General features: G+C 47.8%; 1 protein-coding gene across 3 annotated transcripts; it reads right to left on the reverse strand.

Moving 5' to 3' along the window:
• Positions 1-1,881: 1,881 nt before the first annotated feature.
• LOC125702577 (ectonucleoside triphosphate diphosphohydrolase 2-like) lies at positions 1,882-16,985 on the reverse strand. Of its 3 annotated transcripts, XR_007380643.1 has the most exons (10): positions 14,485-16,985; positions 12,010-12,127; positions 10,480-10,630; positions 9,589-9,748; positions 8,220-8,435; positions 6,963-7,235; positions 6,326-6,421; positions 5,324-5,452; positions 2,615-4,327; positions 1,882-2,302 (listed from the first exon to the last, which is right to left on the reverse strand). XR_007380643.1 is itself a non-coding variant. In XM_048966029.1 (9 exons), exons 1-9 carry the CDS (start codon positions 14,596-14,598, stop codon positions 4,097-4,099), a joined length of 1,488 nt encoding a protein of 495 aa, XP_048821986.1. In that variant the 5' UTR covers positions 14,599-16,985; the 3' UTR covers positions 1,882-4,096. The 3 variants fall into 3 exon arrangements, 2 of the variants coding, with proteins under 2 accessions (XP_048821986.1, XP_048821987.1); XM_048966029.1 differs by having other exon boundaries at positions 1,882-4,327; XM_048966030.1 differs by lacking the exon at positions 14,485-16,985 and adding an exon at positions 12,368-12,469 and having other exon boundaries at positions 1,882-4,327.
• Between the last annotated feature and the right edge of the window lies 1 nt (position 16,986).

A 16,986-nucleotide genomic window follows, 5' to 3' on the forward strand; every position in this document is an offset into this window, starting at 1 on the left:
TCAGTCATGAGGTGGGCATATGGTGACACCCCCTGCTGTGACCAAAAATAAATCTTCCTTCACACAAAAGTTGATGTTATCATTCCTCCGTCTCTCTCCCATCTCCTCTCCTCCATTCCCAGCTCAGTCCTCTTCCTATCAGGGATTATTCATTCTCTTATTGCCAAAGGACCCTTCATTGTACACCACGCTATTGCCCCGTCTCTCTGCATGGAAATCTTTTCCCACTAATGCTGCTGTTTCTTACATCACTGAGTAGAGCTGCTTTTGCCTCCCACATGTAGAGAACTTCTACAGCGCAGCATGTCTTTTATCTCTATCCACATCAGGAGGCTGCTCATCAAGTTTCCGGACGAGCCTGCTTGCTAATGGGGCTGATCTGCTGTGGGAGCAGCTACCGGCGCTGGGGATCTGCTGAGCTTGAAGGCGCTGCGCCGCCAGCCTCCCTCTTGTGACTAATCCCCGTCACTGCAACTCGGGAGAACGAGAACTTGTGCTCACAGCGCTTATTTAAGAGCACCCCACTGCAAGGAGACTCTCTATCTCACGGAGAGCATAGTGGAAAGCAGGTCAAAGACTTTTCATCTTCATGGACTCCACTGTGTACACGTGGGAGTGACTAGATGTGCTGCTCTTGCAAAACCTCAGAACGCTTTAATTCAGGCATCTACTTGCCTGGATTTGATGGTGTTATAGAAAGACTTTTATTTTAAGATAGATGTGGCAAAAATCTGTGTTTTGCTGATCCCAGTTTTCATTTGGACTCGTTCTACTAATAGCATTTCCATCTACTTCAGTTCTGAATTAGCTCTTGAAGTAGGAGTGTTAGTTCTACTAACATCATCATATGGCTTTCTACTTTGCTGGAAGATTATCTGATATATGATCATAGGCATGGTATAAGAACACAGTTTAAAATCACAGAATCACAGAATGGCCCAAGTTGGAAGGGACCATGAAATTCCAACCCCCTGCCACAGGCAGGGCTGCCAACCTCCACATTTCAGAGCAGCCCAGGCTGCCCAGGGCCCCATCCAACCTGAACACCTCCAGGGATGGACGGGGCATCACAGCCTCTCTGGGCAGCTGTTCCAGCACCTCACAGTAAAGATGTCAGGGCTCACCTCATGTCCTTCTCCCACAGTTCCTGGGAGCCTGGGTGCCTCAGAGCAGGAAGAATGGAGCTAGTCTGGTCCTGTTGTGCTGGATGTGGTACTGCAGGACTGCACTGCAGGCACTGAACCATGATTTATCTCAGTTGCTGTGGCAGTTCATTGGTACAGTCTGGATGAGAGGTATTGGCTGGGATTCCATGATACTTTGGAAGTACTATAAACTGGAAGAAAGACAAGGAACTAATATACTTCTACAAACATGCTGACAAGAAACTTAAGCTATTCTGTCAGCAGCAGGTCAGCTAACCTATTGTGTTTGTGGAGCTTAGGATTTCTTTTTTATGGATACTTGCTGACAGCAGCATAACTGAACTGACATGTAGGAAGACATTACCTGCCAGAAGAGCTCTCCCATGGCTCAGCCCACAGTGAGAAAGGCTGGAGCTATGCATTAGGAATTTACACACAGATTAAAAACCCTCATTATTAATCATTTCCACAGTTAACCATTGCCCTGTAACCAAAGGCTGCAAGTATCTTTGTTTCAAAGTAAGTGAGATAATCTAGAATCTCTTTTTAAGTAGATTTCTGCTGTCGAGGTAATCTGGGGATTAGTTCTGCACATTTACGAGGTGTTGAAATGCCAGAGCTGCTTCTGTAGGAAGTTGGTAGAGAGGAGCATGTTACCTTGATTGGTTTCCTTTCTTCTTGTAAGTTCCCAATTTTGCATTTTTTTATTTTTATGGCTGAAAACACACTTCAGGGCTTTTAAAAGACCAATTTAGCTCAGTGTCTAATGAATACACCTGTAATTGTTTATTTCTGCTGCATAGCACTTATACTGCTGCCCATTTGAAGCCTGGTTTACCCTGGCTGTTGGGGCTGCCTGTTGGGATGGGCAGCACAATCACTGTAGGAGAACAAATTTGTCTACTCTCATCTGTACCACAGCATACAAGCCATCAACCTGCAGCTGAAGAGACAGCAGTGGCTGTATTTGGAGGAAGAGTGGTGCAAAGGAGAGACTAAAGCTACCACCGGTGTGTGGCAGCTGTTTTATGATTGCATTCCCAGAAGCAGGAGGATTGAAGTCCTGAGGATTTCCCCTGTGCTGCTGACTCCCGATAACCTCAGTTTTTCTTCTGCGCAGGCTTGTCTGAATCCCTCCTCTTCCTTCTTCAGATGGTCTGAGCAAAGAACACATCAAAGATGTTGACGTGTCTCTCATCAACTAAATACCAGCAGCCAACTTATCTAAAGTCATTTTCTGCCTCCCTGCCACTGGGAAGAAAGTGCCTTCAGGGGTTCTCATTGTGTACCCCAGAAGAACACAGCATAACAACTCCTGAGTAAACAGAGGCAAAGTCAGCATCCCCCATCCTCTCCTCTGAAACAGTTTGTATTCACAATAAAAGCCCTGCTTTGATCTCTTGCCAAGAGTAACACAGACAGTCTATTCAAACATCTTTAATAACATGATATAATTAAAAATATCTAACCTGCAACTCAAAGAAATGAATATGAAGCTTGTTTCAGTCTGTTTCCACACCCCTCCAAACTTGACTGACAGGTTCCAGACCTTCATTAGTTGGCCTGAAAATTCATGAACACACCAATATTAGTAGGTGGGGGTGGGAGGGGTGGGTTGTCCTATATGTGAATTAGGAACACAAGGGATTAATAACCAGGTTTGAAAGGATTTGAGTGCCATGGTAGCTTTAAATATCCTGCAAGGCAAATCATTGCATCTGTGAGCATTTAAATTTCTGTTTAAAGTGGTCTGCAGTGAGTTGAAGTCACTTGTGCCTTGGGCTTTAAACAGCTTGTGTGTTTAAGTCTCTGAAGCATTCTGAGAGGTGAACTCTAAGTGCTTTAGTCAAAGGTCAGCATTTGTCTGAATCCATCCATTCTCTTCACAATAACGTGGAGAATTGTACAGCAGCTCCTGTTAGAAGAACAGAGCGGACCAGAGCTGGAACGGCTGCGAATCCCAGAGGAATCCTGAATGTTGGACTGCAAAGTCGATTTGGTCACAGTCTAACATGAAAGTCGTGGGGCTGACAACTGGGAAAGCTGCTGTTCCTCAGTCTGTTCTTGCCTGAAGGACAGTGTTAGATATCACATTCCAGGGGCAGGGAGACAAGCAGTTCAGTGCACATGAGTGAGCTGCCATCGTGCACCCAATTTTAAGTGTGAGATAAAACATCTTAATATAAATCCTGGTTAAAGTGTTTAAATGGACAGTTTTAACCCTGAGTTACTGTGACTCAGCTGAGAGACAGGAACTCAGCTGTGTATCTGTGCCCTTGGTTTCTCCTTTGATGTTCTGTATGTTTTGTACAGAGCAAGACCAAAACCTGCTGCTTTTGAAGGATTCAGTCAGCAGGAGCGTTCACTGGGTGGGATACGTGGATACTGCCACCAAGATGGGAGGACAGGTGAGTGGTGGCAGGGAGAAAATACAAGTTTTCTTCCTTGGAGAGTACAAGCAAGTTGGCAGCTGTATTCTGATTGTATTTTAGAGCTTTTCCAGTCTCCATTAGTGGTATGTTGCAGGCATCTTCCCTCTTGTGGGCAAAGAAGAGGACAGAATGCCTTTTTAAATATAACTTTTCCTAATTAGACAGGATTATTCAATATTAACTTTATAATAGTGCTCCTGGCCCACCTCCTCCTCAAGGGAATGTTTTCATTAGGTTGACACAAGTAATTGCAGTTGCAGCCCAAGCAAGATCTGTGCAAGCTGGTCTCATTTGGAGAACGTGCAGCTTGTCATCCACTGTGAACCTCAGGCTTCCTGCATGGCAGAATCTGTTTTTTCAGTGTACAGTAGTGCAAATGGTTGCAAGCTGAAACAAGGTACTGAGACTCTCGAGTTCTGCAGGAAAACCACCTGCATCCTCCAGGGATTTTCACCTGTGTGATTTCTGTATATACTCTGTTGGCTGCCCTCTGGCACAAGAATCTAGTCCTGGAATAAGTCAGTTGTCATCAAAAACGCTGCTGTTCCTGTTACTGAAGCTGTTCTCCTTGACCATCACTCGGTATGAGATGCGCATGAACGAGCCAGTGAGCAGCACCACGAAGAGGATGAGCAGCAAAGACCAGACACCTGGGTCAATGCCCTTGAGGAAGCTTGGGCTGTCCTGGGGGATGCTGTTGGTCAGATTCAGCAGGTATCCGAGAGTCCAGACAGATGATGTGTCACCAGTCTGTTGACAGGGAAAGGAGAAGAGGTCAGAAGGAAAACTGGGTAGAACAGCTGTGCTTCTGTGAACAGGCCTAAAACCTTGCATGCTTTAATTGAGACTGACCCACGGATTAGGCTTGAAATGAGCAGCTCTTCCTCTCTTAGGGCTCTGAGTGCACTGCTATGCCTTAATTGCCCTAAACAGCCTCACCTGAGATTTCCACTCACCCCCCTCTGTTTGCTGCCCTTGGAGCTCCATTTAAGCTCTGCCCTGAGCAGCTCTTTTTTTTCTGAGCTGAGGTGTACCTGTGTGCTGTTCTTCCTCCTGCTCTCTGCCTGATTTTCCCTGGTGGATCTCTCTTGTAAGTAGTTTTGCTTGTGGTCCTATTGCTGAATGAACCTCAGACTGATGTTGTAGGGCTCTTGTTTCTGGCTTTTCAGTTTGCTGCGTGGACCCGGAACCTAAGCTTGGTTTTGGCTGGTGATTGCTATGTGGCTGACTGAACTGCTATTACTGATGCTGCCCTGCTCACATTTGAGGGGAGTCACACTTCTATTAGTGAGCTGAGAAATTTAAGAGTAAGCTTTTATTTTGTGAGTGTGAGGACCTGAATCAAATCCTGCTTTCCTAAGGAGCTCCAGATCCTGGAGCAGCTGCCTTCACCAGCTGTAAAGCATGACTGGTTTAAAGGTGAATCTTTTGGCCTAGGAAATATTATCCAACCTTTGTCTGTAGCCTTAAGTGATGGCAAAGCAATCTTCTTTCACTTGCTTCTTGGACATGGATTCTTAAAGATAATATTGCTTCGAATAAGGTTTTGACCCATCTGTTTTTCGTGAGTGGAATTCCTAGTTCTCTGACCTTCTTTTTCTTACTTACAACAAATGTGAATTGATTTAGCAAAAATATCTTTTTGGAGAAACCTTGTTGATTAGGTCTTGTAACACTGGACACAGTCTGGCTTCATTGAAATCGTCTCACCCTTGTAATTGGATGTACCACACATAGATAACTGACCTGGAATGCAGCCTCAACAGACTGATTGAAGTCAAAAACATATCCTTTTGTACTGAGATGAAAGATGAAGGCAGATACAATGCAGTAATCAGCAAGTGCATCCAGGCTTGTCTGGGTCTCCTTGACTAGCTGGTGTTGTTTCCAAAGGAAGAATGAAAGGAGGGGAAAAAAAAGTAAATATTCAGTAGTTAAATTTCAGGCACATCAAAAATGCTCCCTTTCTGTCTGGGACTGGCTGCAGGACTGGAGGAGGGGGTTTCAGTCCCTGTCCTGTCACTCTGGGCTGTGGTCTGGAAACCAGTGCCACCTCTCAGTGCCTTTTTCCCACTCTGTTTAAGGGACCTGGCAGTTTGAAGAGCTTCAGAACTGGCAGCCAGGTCTCATACAGCTGCACTGCAGGTCAGCTGCTTGATGGGACTTCCTGCTCTGTGCTTAGGCTGAGCTAATGCTGCAGCCTTTCTCTCAGCAGGATCACTAACAAGGCCTTTTCCTTCCAAACAGAAGAGAAAACTTCAGGGAACTACTAATGGGACTTTGCTACCCCATTAGCAAACCCTGTAAGAACTGGCTGGTTTAGATGTTAGTAAGGAAAGGATGTCTGGTTGTTGTATGTTTCGAATGAAGGTGCCCTCATAAGACACCAGCTGAGGAAGAACTTCTGGAAACCCTGTGCTTGGTCTGTGTGAGCCCAGATGAAGTGGGATAGTCCTTGGAGTCTGAGCAGGTGTGTTCCTTACAATGAAAGACCAGAGGATAACAGGAAGATCAAAGTGATGTGCAGGAGTGAGTAGACAGGCTTCCTGCTTACTCCTTTATGTGCAGTATAAGGTATTTGTGGCTTCTCAAGTGATTAAATGTAAGTGTACCAAGGGTAGCAGCTGAGATTGGAGAGGAAGGAAAATAAGCCTGTGACTTATAACTCTGTTAGTTTTGACCCATGTGGGCTTTTCCAAAAGGTTCCTGGCTTCCTGCTATCCCTGTACAATAAATTATTCCATTTACCTCTTTGGCGGACATCTCACAAAGCTTGCTGACTGCCTGACCCAAGTCAGGAGAGGATGTGGTTTTCCTCAGGAAGTCCATGGCCTCAGAAATCACCTACAATGGCAGCAAAAACAATTGTCACTTCCTCCCTCTGGATGCCTTCTCTGAGATTCACTGTCTTCAGGATCTTGCACTGGTCCTGGCTTAACATTCTAGTGATAGATCCAAGGTTTCTGATACAAACATGTGGATGGTGGAGCATCCTGGATGTCTGCTCAAAGTGGGAGTGGATCGTTTTGTTTCACCAAGAACTTGGTATAGGAGGTCCTGCTCAGTGTGGCTCCCACCTTGCCCTATCCCTGCTGGATCATGTGAGCTCCTTTATGGCTCAGAGAAGCCCCAGAGTCTGACAAGCAGACATTGCTGGAACATGGAATGAAAAGGTTTTCTCACTGCTGTTGGTGGGAAGCCTGTGGTTCTTATTTGAACATGGGGAGAGGACAAGAGAGCTTGTGTGGCGCTAAGCAGAGCACTGGCCCGCTTGCCTAGTAGAGGAGGCTGTGACTGTTCCCTCTGCATTTATTAATGACTGAACTGGTCCCATTTCTTGTATTCCCAGTACTAATTGGCTACCCCAAAGCAAATGAGAACCCACCAGAAACCTGGTTTGGAGGGGCTTGGCAGCACTTTGGGGGAAATTATTGAGGAAGCTGCAGGAAGAGGAGGAGTTGAGCAGTCGTTGCACGAGTCTCATGCAGGCAGAGGGATTGCTGGTGCCGGAGATGTTGAAAACCTGGTCAGAGTTGGGGATATCCAGTGTGTCATCACTGACAGTACAAGGCCCCGTGTGCACCGAGCTCCACTGCACTTCTTGGGAGTAGCTGAGGGGCCAGCAGGGGTTAGGCACAGTTGTAGCACTTCCTTGTTCCTACAGACAGAATAAAACAAGGGCAGTGGTAGTGAGAGAGGAGGTTGGCATCCCAAGGCTTTATAGATAAAATGCACATGAGGAAGAGTTGTTTTTTCTAACGCTGTGTTAAAATAACACCATGTTGTAGTTGAGTGGGCATGCTGCAAAAGGTTTGTCAAACCTTATCTCAGCTATTGATCTGCAAGACCCAGACTGATGCAGCAGGATCCCAGCTCCTGCTGAGTTCAGAGCGAGCTGCAGCAGCTGGATGTCCTGTGGGAGGCTGAGGAGTCCTGGCTTGTGGGAATCGTGGCCCTACCTGCTCAATGAATTAAGGTACTTCTTCTAGTGAAAGGCTGCTCTGGTCTCCTTTCTAAGAGGTTTCTGTTTTGCCCATGTTCACAAGTCTGATCACTGAAACGCAAGGTGATCCTGCTTGCATTAGGCAGCCAGCTAGGCATGGGTAATTCAGTGTTTTCTGATGCTTTAGCCCCCATGCTCTCCATTAGCCAGCGTGACCTGGGTGGCATGCAGGTGCCCAGCCCCCTTTCAGTTGGCTGCTTGCCCACTAAAGCTGTGTGGGGTTGAAGAAGCCCTTTGAGAATGAGTGTTCTTCATCTCTAGGAATTCCCCAGCATAACTGTGGGTAGCAGGTCTCTGCAGGATATCCAGGTCTCTACCTTGAGTGTGATTTTAGCACCTCAGGAGAGGGACTTTGTGCTCCACTGTGTTAAGTAGCGAGCCAAAGATCCTGTCAGTAGGAAACCCAGGAACAGGTGCCTTTATCTCTGCTTGGGGAGCATTGATTCAGACATGGAGAGCGTGTCTGACAAATGCCCTGGGCTTTTTTTTTTTTTTTTTTTAGGTACGTGAACACCATCTGCTAAAGACACATAGTGACGTTTTGCCTATAAGCAGCTACACCTTATGCAACTGTCATTCAGTACCAAGGGCTGACCTAACATCTAGGAACTTCCAAGAGCCCTTTGGGCAGATACTCACTTGTATGAGCATGGAGAGCAGCCTGCTGCGGAGCTGGTCTGTGCCGTGGCAGGGACAGTGGTGGGTGTTCACTGTGTGTGTCTGCCCATACAGCTGCAGCCTCACTCCCTCCTGGTTCCCTTCTACCTTGGAAGTGAGCTGTGTTGAGGCTCCTCCTATGGACAGGACTCCTGTCATCCCATTTCCAGAGGGGACCATTTGTCCTCGCCAGTCGTACTGACCCAAAAAGAAACAGAGCAGTAGTTCTTAAGGCTTTCTACATCTGGGTTTTAGTCAGATGCAAACATTAGTGCACAGAGAAAACAACTTTTGGTGCAGTACAGCCTACTTGTTTCTTTCCCCCCACAGGACGCAGGGATGCTAAACTGCTGGCTTTGGAGGGAACAATGGCTGTGCAATGGCTGCCATCTGCACAGAGCTCCCCAGAGCGAGCAAACAAGGCTCACCACCTGGGACAGCTGATCTCAGCAATGGTGTGAGCAGGGGAGAAGATGGTGGTAGAGAGTGAGAGGGAGGTTCCCAGGTGGGCAGATGTGGGCTTCGAGTGCTGCCTCAATGCTGAAGCACTCTCCCATCAGTAGAACCCTATGGTTTCATCTTCCCCAGAACTCATTTTGCCAGTGCTGAAGTTACTAATATGGACAGGAAAGCTTACACTGACTGCAGACATGAGAACTGTGTCGCTGGCTTGGGGAGTCTGCCTTGCTGCCAGCAGGATTAGCAATTCCGTAGCTGGTGCATGCTTGCTGCAATTTATCAACAGCAAGCTGATAATGTATCTTTTTATATAGCTTTATATTATGGTGCATTGCTGCTGCCTTTCACTTCCCTGCTGTGCGGTAACTCAGTTGCTGCTATCTAGCCTGCTTTTCTTTTGCACTTTGAATCCTTCCTGAGGTGCAGCAGATTGAGAATGTATGGAGTCAGCAAGGAAAATTAAATATACTTTTGTTGTTGTTGTTCAGTTGGAACCTTCTGAATACAGGGCAGGGCTCCAGCATGGGACACCCAGCTATACTCTTGCTAGCATCAGAATGAGAGGAACACCTATGGGCTTTTTCCTTGCTCTGCTGCTTACAGGTTGTTGCCTGTAGACAACTGGACTGCAGTGACAATTGCAGAACACCCTGCAGGCAGCAGCAATGCATTTGGAAGTAGAACTGTAGGGACCTGATCAGGGGAGTGAGGACCAGGCTGTTTAAAGTTATGGATGCAAGTGTCCTTGCTGTGTTGTCCAGAAAAGTAGCGCAGCTACATGAGCATGTGTAGGCAATGTTATATTTGATCCTTCAAATCATTTTTAACCACGTCACATCACGTTCCCTAGCCAGCTGGTGTTGGATATAACATGCCTCTAAAAATTCTGTACCTTGAAGAAGTTCTCCAGAATGTAGTTAACAGCAACCCAGTTGAATGCTTCCTCATCTGGGCTGGACAAGATCTGTACCCTCTGAAAGTCAAAGGGGGATGACTTCAGGGCCACAGTCAGGGCTGCAAGGAGATCATCAGAGAGGGTGGGATGGCTGAGGCTAGACAGAAAAGAAAAAGAGGGCGTGTTTATTGTGCTTTGCCAGGAGCAGCCCACGGTGGGCACAGCTGCAGAACATGTGCTCTTCTCCCCATTTTGGGTAGCAGCGTGGTGAGACACATAATAATCCTGCTGCTGCTTCCCTCTCTCCTTATGCAGCACTGGTGGCAAGAACAGCCTGCATAATACAGATGGAGATATGATTTGATCAGCTGTGCCACCATTCAAGAGTTTGGGAGTTTAGTACCCTCTGCCACTGAGGGATGCTGTGGCCTTACCCCATGGACTTTCTCCCTCTAGACCTTACTCTCACCCAGTGTCTGAAAGGAGATAGTTCCCAGTAATGAGGTGACTGAGAGCAGTTTCCACAAAGGTATGTATCATAAAGTGGATCTTCCCACCACTGCTCCCAACCTGCTGACAAGAAACACCTCTGCAGCCTCGTGTTGCTTGTCATGTAAAGTGAAAACAGCTTCCAGACTGACAGATTTTTCCCTGGCCCTCATTGCCAAAGTGACCAGTAGCAAGACTCATCTTCATAGCTGCCTTGGGGGATGTGGTGTGGTCACAGCCGTGCCGTACTCCCCTTGAGTGCATGGGGAGCTGAAGAAGGTTTACCTGACCAGCAGATTAGGGGTGAAACACAGTAGAGCAAATAGGTGAGATTTGTTTACAGAATGATCCACATGATGTGTGCTGGTCTCTGGGTGTGGGTTTGCAACATGCACTCACTTCAGCTGCCTTATGCTGGTGGTTGCTCCCAGGTACAGGGGAGTCTGGCTGTGCTGCTCTGCCGGGATCTTGCTCTGGGCCCAGTTCAAACATGTATCCAAGCTCTTTCCTACTTTCTGAGGAGAATCTGAGTAGTTCGGGATTTCTGGACCTGAGGATCAGGGGAAAGAATGGAATTTTCTATGGGAATATGTGGGAGAAGTGAGAGCTGTTATTAGAGAGCCTCCAGGACATGCATAAAGACAGGACACTTCACAGGTGGAACAAAGGAGTTCTTCCTGTTCTTCCATCTTGCTCTTCTGGGAGCAAAATGGTAAATGTGTGAATACCAGTTTGCATTAACCTAACCCCAGCTATGCTGCTAAGACATCTTGTGAGTGACTGTGAATCAGATGCATGGCTGCTGCAACAGAGCTGAAGCTGTCTCAGCCCACAGAGGGGAAAAAAAGTGGCTTTAACCACTGTAAATGATGAGCAAAAGGCCATGCAGACAGCACTGAAACTGATGTGCCAGATCCTCCTCCAGCCACTTCCTCCTGTGTTGGCGGAGGTGGTTTTTGAACCCTGAGCCTACAAGCAGGGCACCTCTGCTCTAGAGGAAGTTGGTGCTGTGCAGAGGGAAGCTGTGTGCAAGCCCTGACTCATCTTGCCAGCACAATTCAGTGTGGCTTTAAGTGTTGGTTTTGAACTACCACCCAGAAAGAGCCAAGAGCCTTGCTTCCTCATCCTCTGCCCCTCTTGCCTTGCTGGCTGTGTGTCCCTCTCCCATCAGCTTTGTTCTCTTGGGCCCTGCGTGGAGCCGAGCTGCTATTGCCTATGGCCACACAGACTGAGGACTGCCTCTCTTCTGGGAAGGAGACTTGCCTTGGTCTCTTCCTACTGCTGACAACTTACAGCAGTTTCAAATAAGTCTTTGAACAAGTCCCTGAACAAGGGAGCCTTGTATTATTTGTAGGTGGCTTTGCTAGCAGTCTGCAAGAGCACCAATCCCCTGCTTGTTCTCTGGTTGCCTTGCTACTGAGAGTTCAGGGGTTTCCCAGCATCCTGTGATAATCACATTTCAACATCAAAGCGAAGCAAGACTGAGAGATTAAAAAAAAAAAAAAAAAAATACGAAAAACAAACAAAAAAACAAGACCCAAGCATTAAGGCATGAAAACCCTTTTTGATGGCATTTGTGGGGCTGAAGCGACTCAAACTAGCGAGGAACACCCCAGTATTCCAGTATTGTCCAAAACATGACACCTAAAGCTGAACAGAACTCGTGCTTTTACCATCAAGCCCTGCATAAAGGGTTAGAATTGTCATGCTTGGAGCACAGTATGGAGGAGGGAGAAGTTGCCAGGAGTCACCCTGTGGCCAGGCTTGCCTCCATTGCTGCTCACATCTCCCCTGGCTGAGGAGCTCAGCAGCATTGTCTTGATATAAGAGACAAGGAAGTTGCAGTAATGGACCATGCACAGTTTTCTTCTGTTTTTATCCATCCCATACTAATCCCACAGACCAGCAAGCATGAATCTGGCACCTTACCTTGCACCGTGCAGGAACTACATTCTTTGATCACCCCGGTCTTGTTTGCCTTGGTGGTGGTCCACTGATAGATGAACAGGATGGAGCGGGATGGGCCAGCATCCAGAACAATGCCATACTGGAAAACCCCAAAAAGATTTAAATGAATACCACTGAGTGCTCACTTCTTTGTTACTGCAGGGCTGCTAAGTGTTACCTAGGTACCCTGGGTTGCCTACACTGCATTATTTGAGTTAGCTTTTTACATTCAAAGAAAGAGGTGAAGACAAATGGTGAAGGGCATGTGCTGTGAACCAGCAGCATTACTGAATGAGAAGCAGCAGGAGTAGAAAAATACCCAGAGATGTGTAATTCTTACAGTGGCATGCTCTGCAGCTATTCCTGAAAGCAAGCAAAGGGCTTCCATTGCAAGCTGAGCCATCTGTAAGTAAGGAGAGGCTCTAGTGCAGTGGAAGAGGGATCTATGCAGTTTGTCAGCTGATTCTGAGACTGACTGCTTTTGGGTTGGTTTGTTAAAGAGGGAAGGCTTTCATGAAGCACTCAGAGGGCTGTGGCTTGCTCCTGCTTCTGAAGAAGCTGAGAATCTCACATCCCTACTGCAGGGAGGGAAAGATGTGATCTGAGTTTGCTCTGATGTGTGCCAAGCCTGTTGAAGTTGCAGCATGCGCTCTTAAATGCAGTGGTCCCATGGAGACCAAGATGATGTCTGAGTAGAAACTGCAGCAGCCACATGAGATTTCTCAACACGTTGTGCACTGCCATGTTCTCCTGTTGTATAGTTACACAGAAAACCAAGGGTTTCCCAGCATCCTGTGATGATCACATTTCAACATCAAAGCAAGACTTGAGAGATTAAGAAGAAAACCCCCAAGCATTAAGGCATGAAAACCCTTTTTGATGGCATTTTTGGGGCTGAAGCGACTCAAACTAGTGAGGAACACCCCAGTACTGTCCAAAACACGACACCTAAAGCTGAACAGAACTCATGCTTTTACCATCAAGCCCTGCATAAGGGGTTAGAATTGTCATGCTTGGAGCACAGTGTGGAGGAGGGAGAAGTTGCCAGGAGTCACCCTGTGGCCAGGCCAAGGGCTTTCTTGGCCTCTTTGTGGTACAGGATCTGGTCTGCTTGGGTAGCCCAGTGTGGAGCCAGGAGTTGGGCTCCCCGGCCCTTGTGGGTCTGTTCCAGCTCAAGGTATTCTATGATGCTGTACTGACTGAGCTGGAGTACCCTGCAGCCCATGCTCAAAACAGCCTTGGTGCTAGCATACGATTTCATTTACTACTGCAGTCTGGGACACCTCCTACATAGGGAATCAGTGCAGGAGATCTGGGAGGTGTGTGGCAGTGTATGGTCTTACCTGCATCTTGCACAGAAATATTCATAACTGTGGCTGAGTGGGAGGGGAAACCTTCAGAGAGGTTTGTGCTGTCAGAAAGGTTTTAGCAGAATATGGAGCCTGGCTGCAGCCCTGAGCACTGCCTGCACCCTTCTGGGAGCTTCCAGCTTCACTGGGCTCAGTGCTGGGGCCAGAGCCCAAGCAGAATGCGGAAGGACGCAGTTCTACCCAAGCCTGCTGGCATCCTCCCACATGAGTGACAGCTCATATTTCTGGCAGGGACGTGTCAGCTGCACTAGGAGAAGAGGAAACGAGTGGTCTTGGCGGAGAAGCTGGGATTTTTTTCTCCTTCAAAAAATGAGAGGCTGCTGCTGGGAGCGCAAGGGGTCACTGCATGGATGCCACAGATCAACATCAGGGAAGGACAGAGAGCTGCTGGGAAGAGCTTGGAGCAATAGGATTTTTTTTTAAATCCAGTTCAGTTTGACAAGCATGAGAAAGGGCAGTGTGTCTGAACTTGCATGTTAACTTACTTCTTTTAAACCACATCACGCAACTGAGCTCATCTCAGCAGCTTTGCATCAAGAAGCACAAGCAGATCTAACTGCTGCATTGAGCAGGCTGAATCTTTGCCTAAAATCAAGAGATTAAGAGACAGAAGAAGAGAAGTAAAAAATAAAGCTCTACTGTCTTTCAAGAAGGATGCAGCTCTTTCCCTGTGCTGAAGCTGTGGCTCCTTCCTGCTGTGGGATGGCTCCTGCTGTGGGCTGCTTCTGCCCAGCCTGCACTGAACATCACTGATGGATGATGGTCAGCCTGCTCCTTCCCTGAGCCGGGCACTTGGGCCCAAAGAGGGTGGTTTGTCTTTGGCTGAAAAAGCCACAGCATGCTCCCATCCTCAGACCTGTTCTGATCCCTCAGTCAGTTGTTTCAGGCTACTAAGTCACTCAGTAGTGTGATGAATGTAAAAAGCAACAACACACCTGTTTGTAGTTCAAATGCCTAGCTTGCACCAAAGAGCACAAGGAAACCAGCAGGTTCTCCCCAAGAAGCCATGGAGCTGAGGACGTTATCTCTTGCACGTTGTCCTGCATGACCTCGTTTGCCCACCCCTGGCAGAGCCATTCACCCTTACCTTGGTCCTGAGCGGGGCAATGGGCACATCTTTGGTGGAGACGCAGAGCAGCACAATGCCTGTCAGTCCTGCCACGATCACCAGCCAGGGAGGAAGGAGCTCTCGCCAAGACATGGAGCACTTTATACTTTTTCAGACAGTAAAAGAGGAAGCACAGGAGCAGCACAGAGCCCACATCTGACAGCGGCTCCTTTCGGCAGGCTTTAAAAAGAGGAGAAAGGCGGAGCCGGGGCCAGTCTCTGGCTTCAGCCCAATCCCAAGCCGCAGGACCATGAGAAGCACATGGGCTGAGCCACGAGTCCTTCGGCCGGCCATGCAGTTGGTGCAGCTGGCTTTGTGCCATCCCAGCGCTCACTCAACAGCGCTGCAACCTCGAAACCGCCCTGGGCGATGGTGTTGAGGTAAACAAAAATGCTGGGCGAACTCTTTAATAAGCAGAAAGCAGGCAAACTCTCATCGCTTTGGTATTCTGTGCCTGGCAGTGCTAGTGAGAGCTGCCAAAATTAGAAGTCAGGAAACTCCTTGTAGCTGGGTTTCCTTTTCATCCGAGAGCTGCGCACGGCTCCACTGTGGGTCTGGGGCACTCCCTGCAACATGCCTTTGTCTGTGAGAGGTGCTTTTGGCATACTGGGAAAATGTCTGTGTGTTTGGGTTTCCATGTGCAGGAGGCTCTGGGTGGCTTACCCTTTGCTATGGGGGCTGCTCGGGCCGTTTGTCCACCCGAGATGAGATCGCTATCAGTGCCTGCATGCCCCTTCTCAGCATCCCCCTGGGATGGACAGCCCTAGACTTAACAAAATGTGCCCCTCTTCCTCCTTTCCTATGTCACAAAGACACATCTCTGAAACCAGAATTTCTGAAGAAAAATCTCATAGCCACAGGAGGGATATTTCCTTCCAGTGTTCTGATCAGTTTCCTAGTGATTGGGTCCAGTAATAAAACTGCAGCTGCTCTAAAAGATTTTTGGCTTGAGCAAGCTGGGCTGTTAATTGATACAGACTTGTCCCAGTGGCCACCGGAGGCTTCCCCTGTCAGGCCTCTTCCTGCAGAACCAGAAGAATGGCACCCAAAAACACCATTCTGGTGTGTTTGGAGATGTGTGTCGTAGTGTTAGAGCTGTTTAAGCCTTGTTTTCCTGCAGATTCAGAGTCATGTTGGGGTTTTGTGGCTCACACCAGGGTGTTTGTCTGAGAGATCGTGCCTGTGGGCTGCTCATGGCAGTTCATACCAACATTGTGGCACTGAAAAAGAGGCAACCTTGAGACAAGGGGTTCTTATTTTTGCCCCTGCTTCAGGTGGACTGGGAGGCTCTAAATCATGAAGTTAGAGTTGTTCTGCCAACTGCTGGGCAGTTGCCGGAGAGGTTTTTGTGATGACTTGAATTTGAACTTCTTTGAACTAAAAATGTGCAAATATTCCTATACAGCCACAAGGGAAAGTACTGCAATCTGCTTCTGTGTGCCATGTCTGGATAGGTTGTCTGAGGTACGAGGTGTCCGTGTAAAAACTCATACAAAGCTCAAAGTAACCCAGCTGGAGATTCCAGCCAGGCAGGGAAGAGAACAACCTGGGGCATGGCAGGAGATCTCATGGAGAATAAAAGTAGGATTATTATTCCACTCTGTAGCAACTATCCTGAAAGTTTGGTCCTGTGGAGGCCAAAGGATGGTTGTGGAAGGGCTCCTTTCCCTTGCTGTCTGTTGCAAATCTCCCAAAACACAGCCAAAAGACAAGAGCTTGGGAGGAGACACTGATTTATTCTGCACAGGGTGTGAGGTGGGATATTCCCACAAATCTAGTGCACAGTCTGTACACTGGCTTCTGTTATAATCCAATAAGTTTTCATGACTCACCTATCTAATATGTAATGACAGAAAAAGAGGGAATGGCCTCAAGCTGCACTAGGAGAGGTTCAGGTGTGGATGTTAGGAAGAATTTCTGCCCCAGAGGGAGGCGTTCCATCCCCCAGAGCATTTCTGTGGCCCTCCTGTGGATGTGCTCCAACAGGTCCCCATCTCTCATAACCACTCCTACCTAGTGCATATTCATAGGATTACGTACATACAAGGTTACATGACATATTTGAATCTTCTGAGCTCATTTGGGACCTTCAGTGTTCTTTGGTGGTAGTTCGGGGAGGTGTCCCACTCTTTGGTTATCCATGGGTACAAGGACACCTCGTCCCTTCTGGCTGGCTGCTGTCTGGGACTTGTACCTCCTCTGGATGGCTGTCCTTGTTCCTTATTTACGGCACCCGGATCTTTGAAGAGAAGTTCCATCACAGGAAGGTTGTTTTTCCGCGATAAGGAGGACATCTGGAACTTAAAGCTGTGCTTGAGCCTTCAGCCACACAAAAATGTTAAATAATCGCCTTCTGAGTCATCTCCCTTTATGATGTTCGCTGCTTTTCCCGATCTCATCCCCTCCTTCCCGGGATCAGCCGCGAGGTCTCAGCTTCCCGGAACGCTTGTTCGGCGGATCGAGTTCCGGACGGACGGAACG

This window comes from Lagopus muta, chromosome 19 (genome assembly GCF_023343835.1).
Source record: "Lagopus muta isolate bLagMut1 chromosome 19, bLagMut1 primary, whole genome shotgun sequence".
NCBI classification, from domain to species: Eukaryota; Metazoa; Chordata; class Aves; order Galliformes; family Phasianidae; genus Lagopus; species Lagopus muta.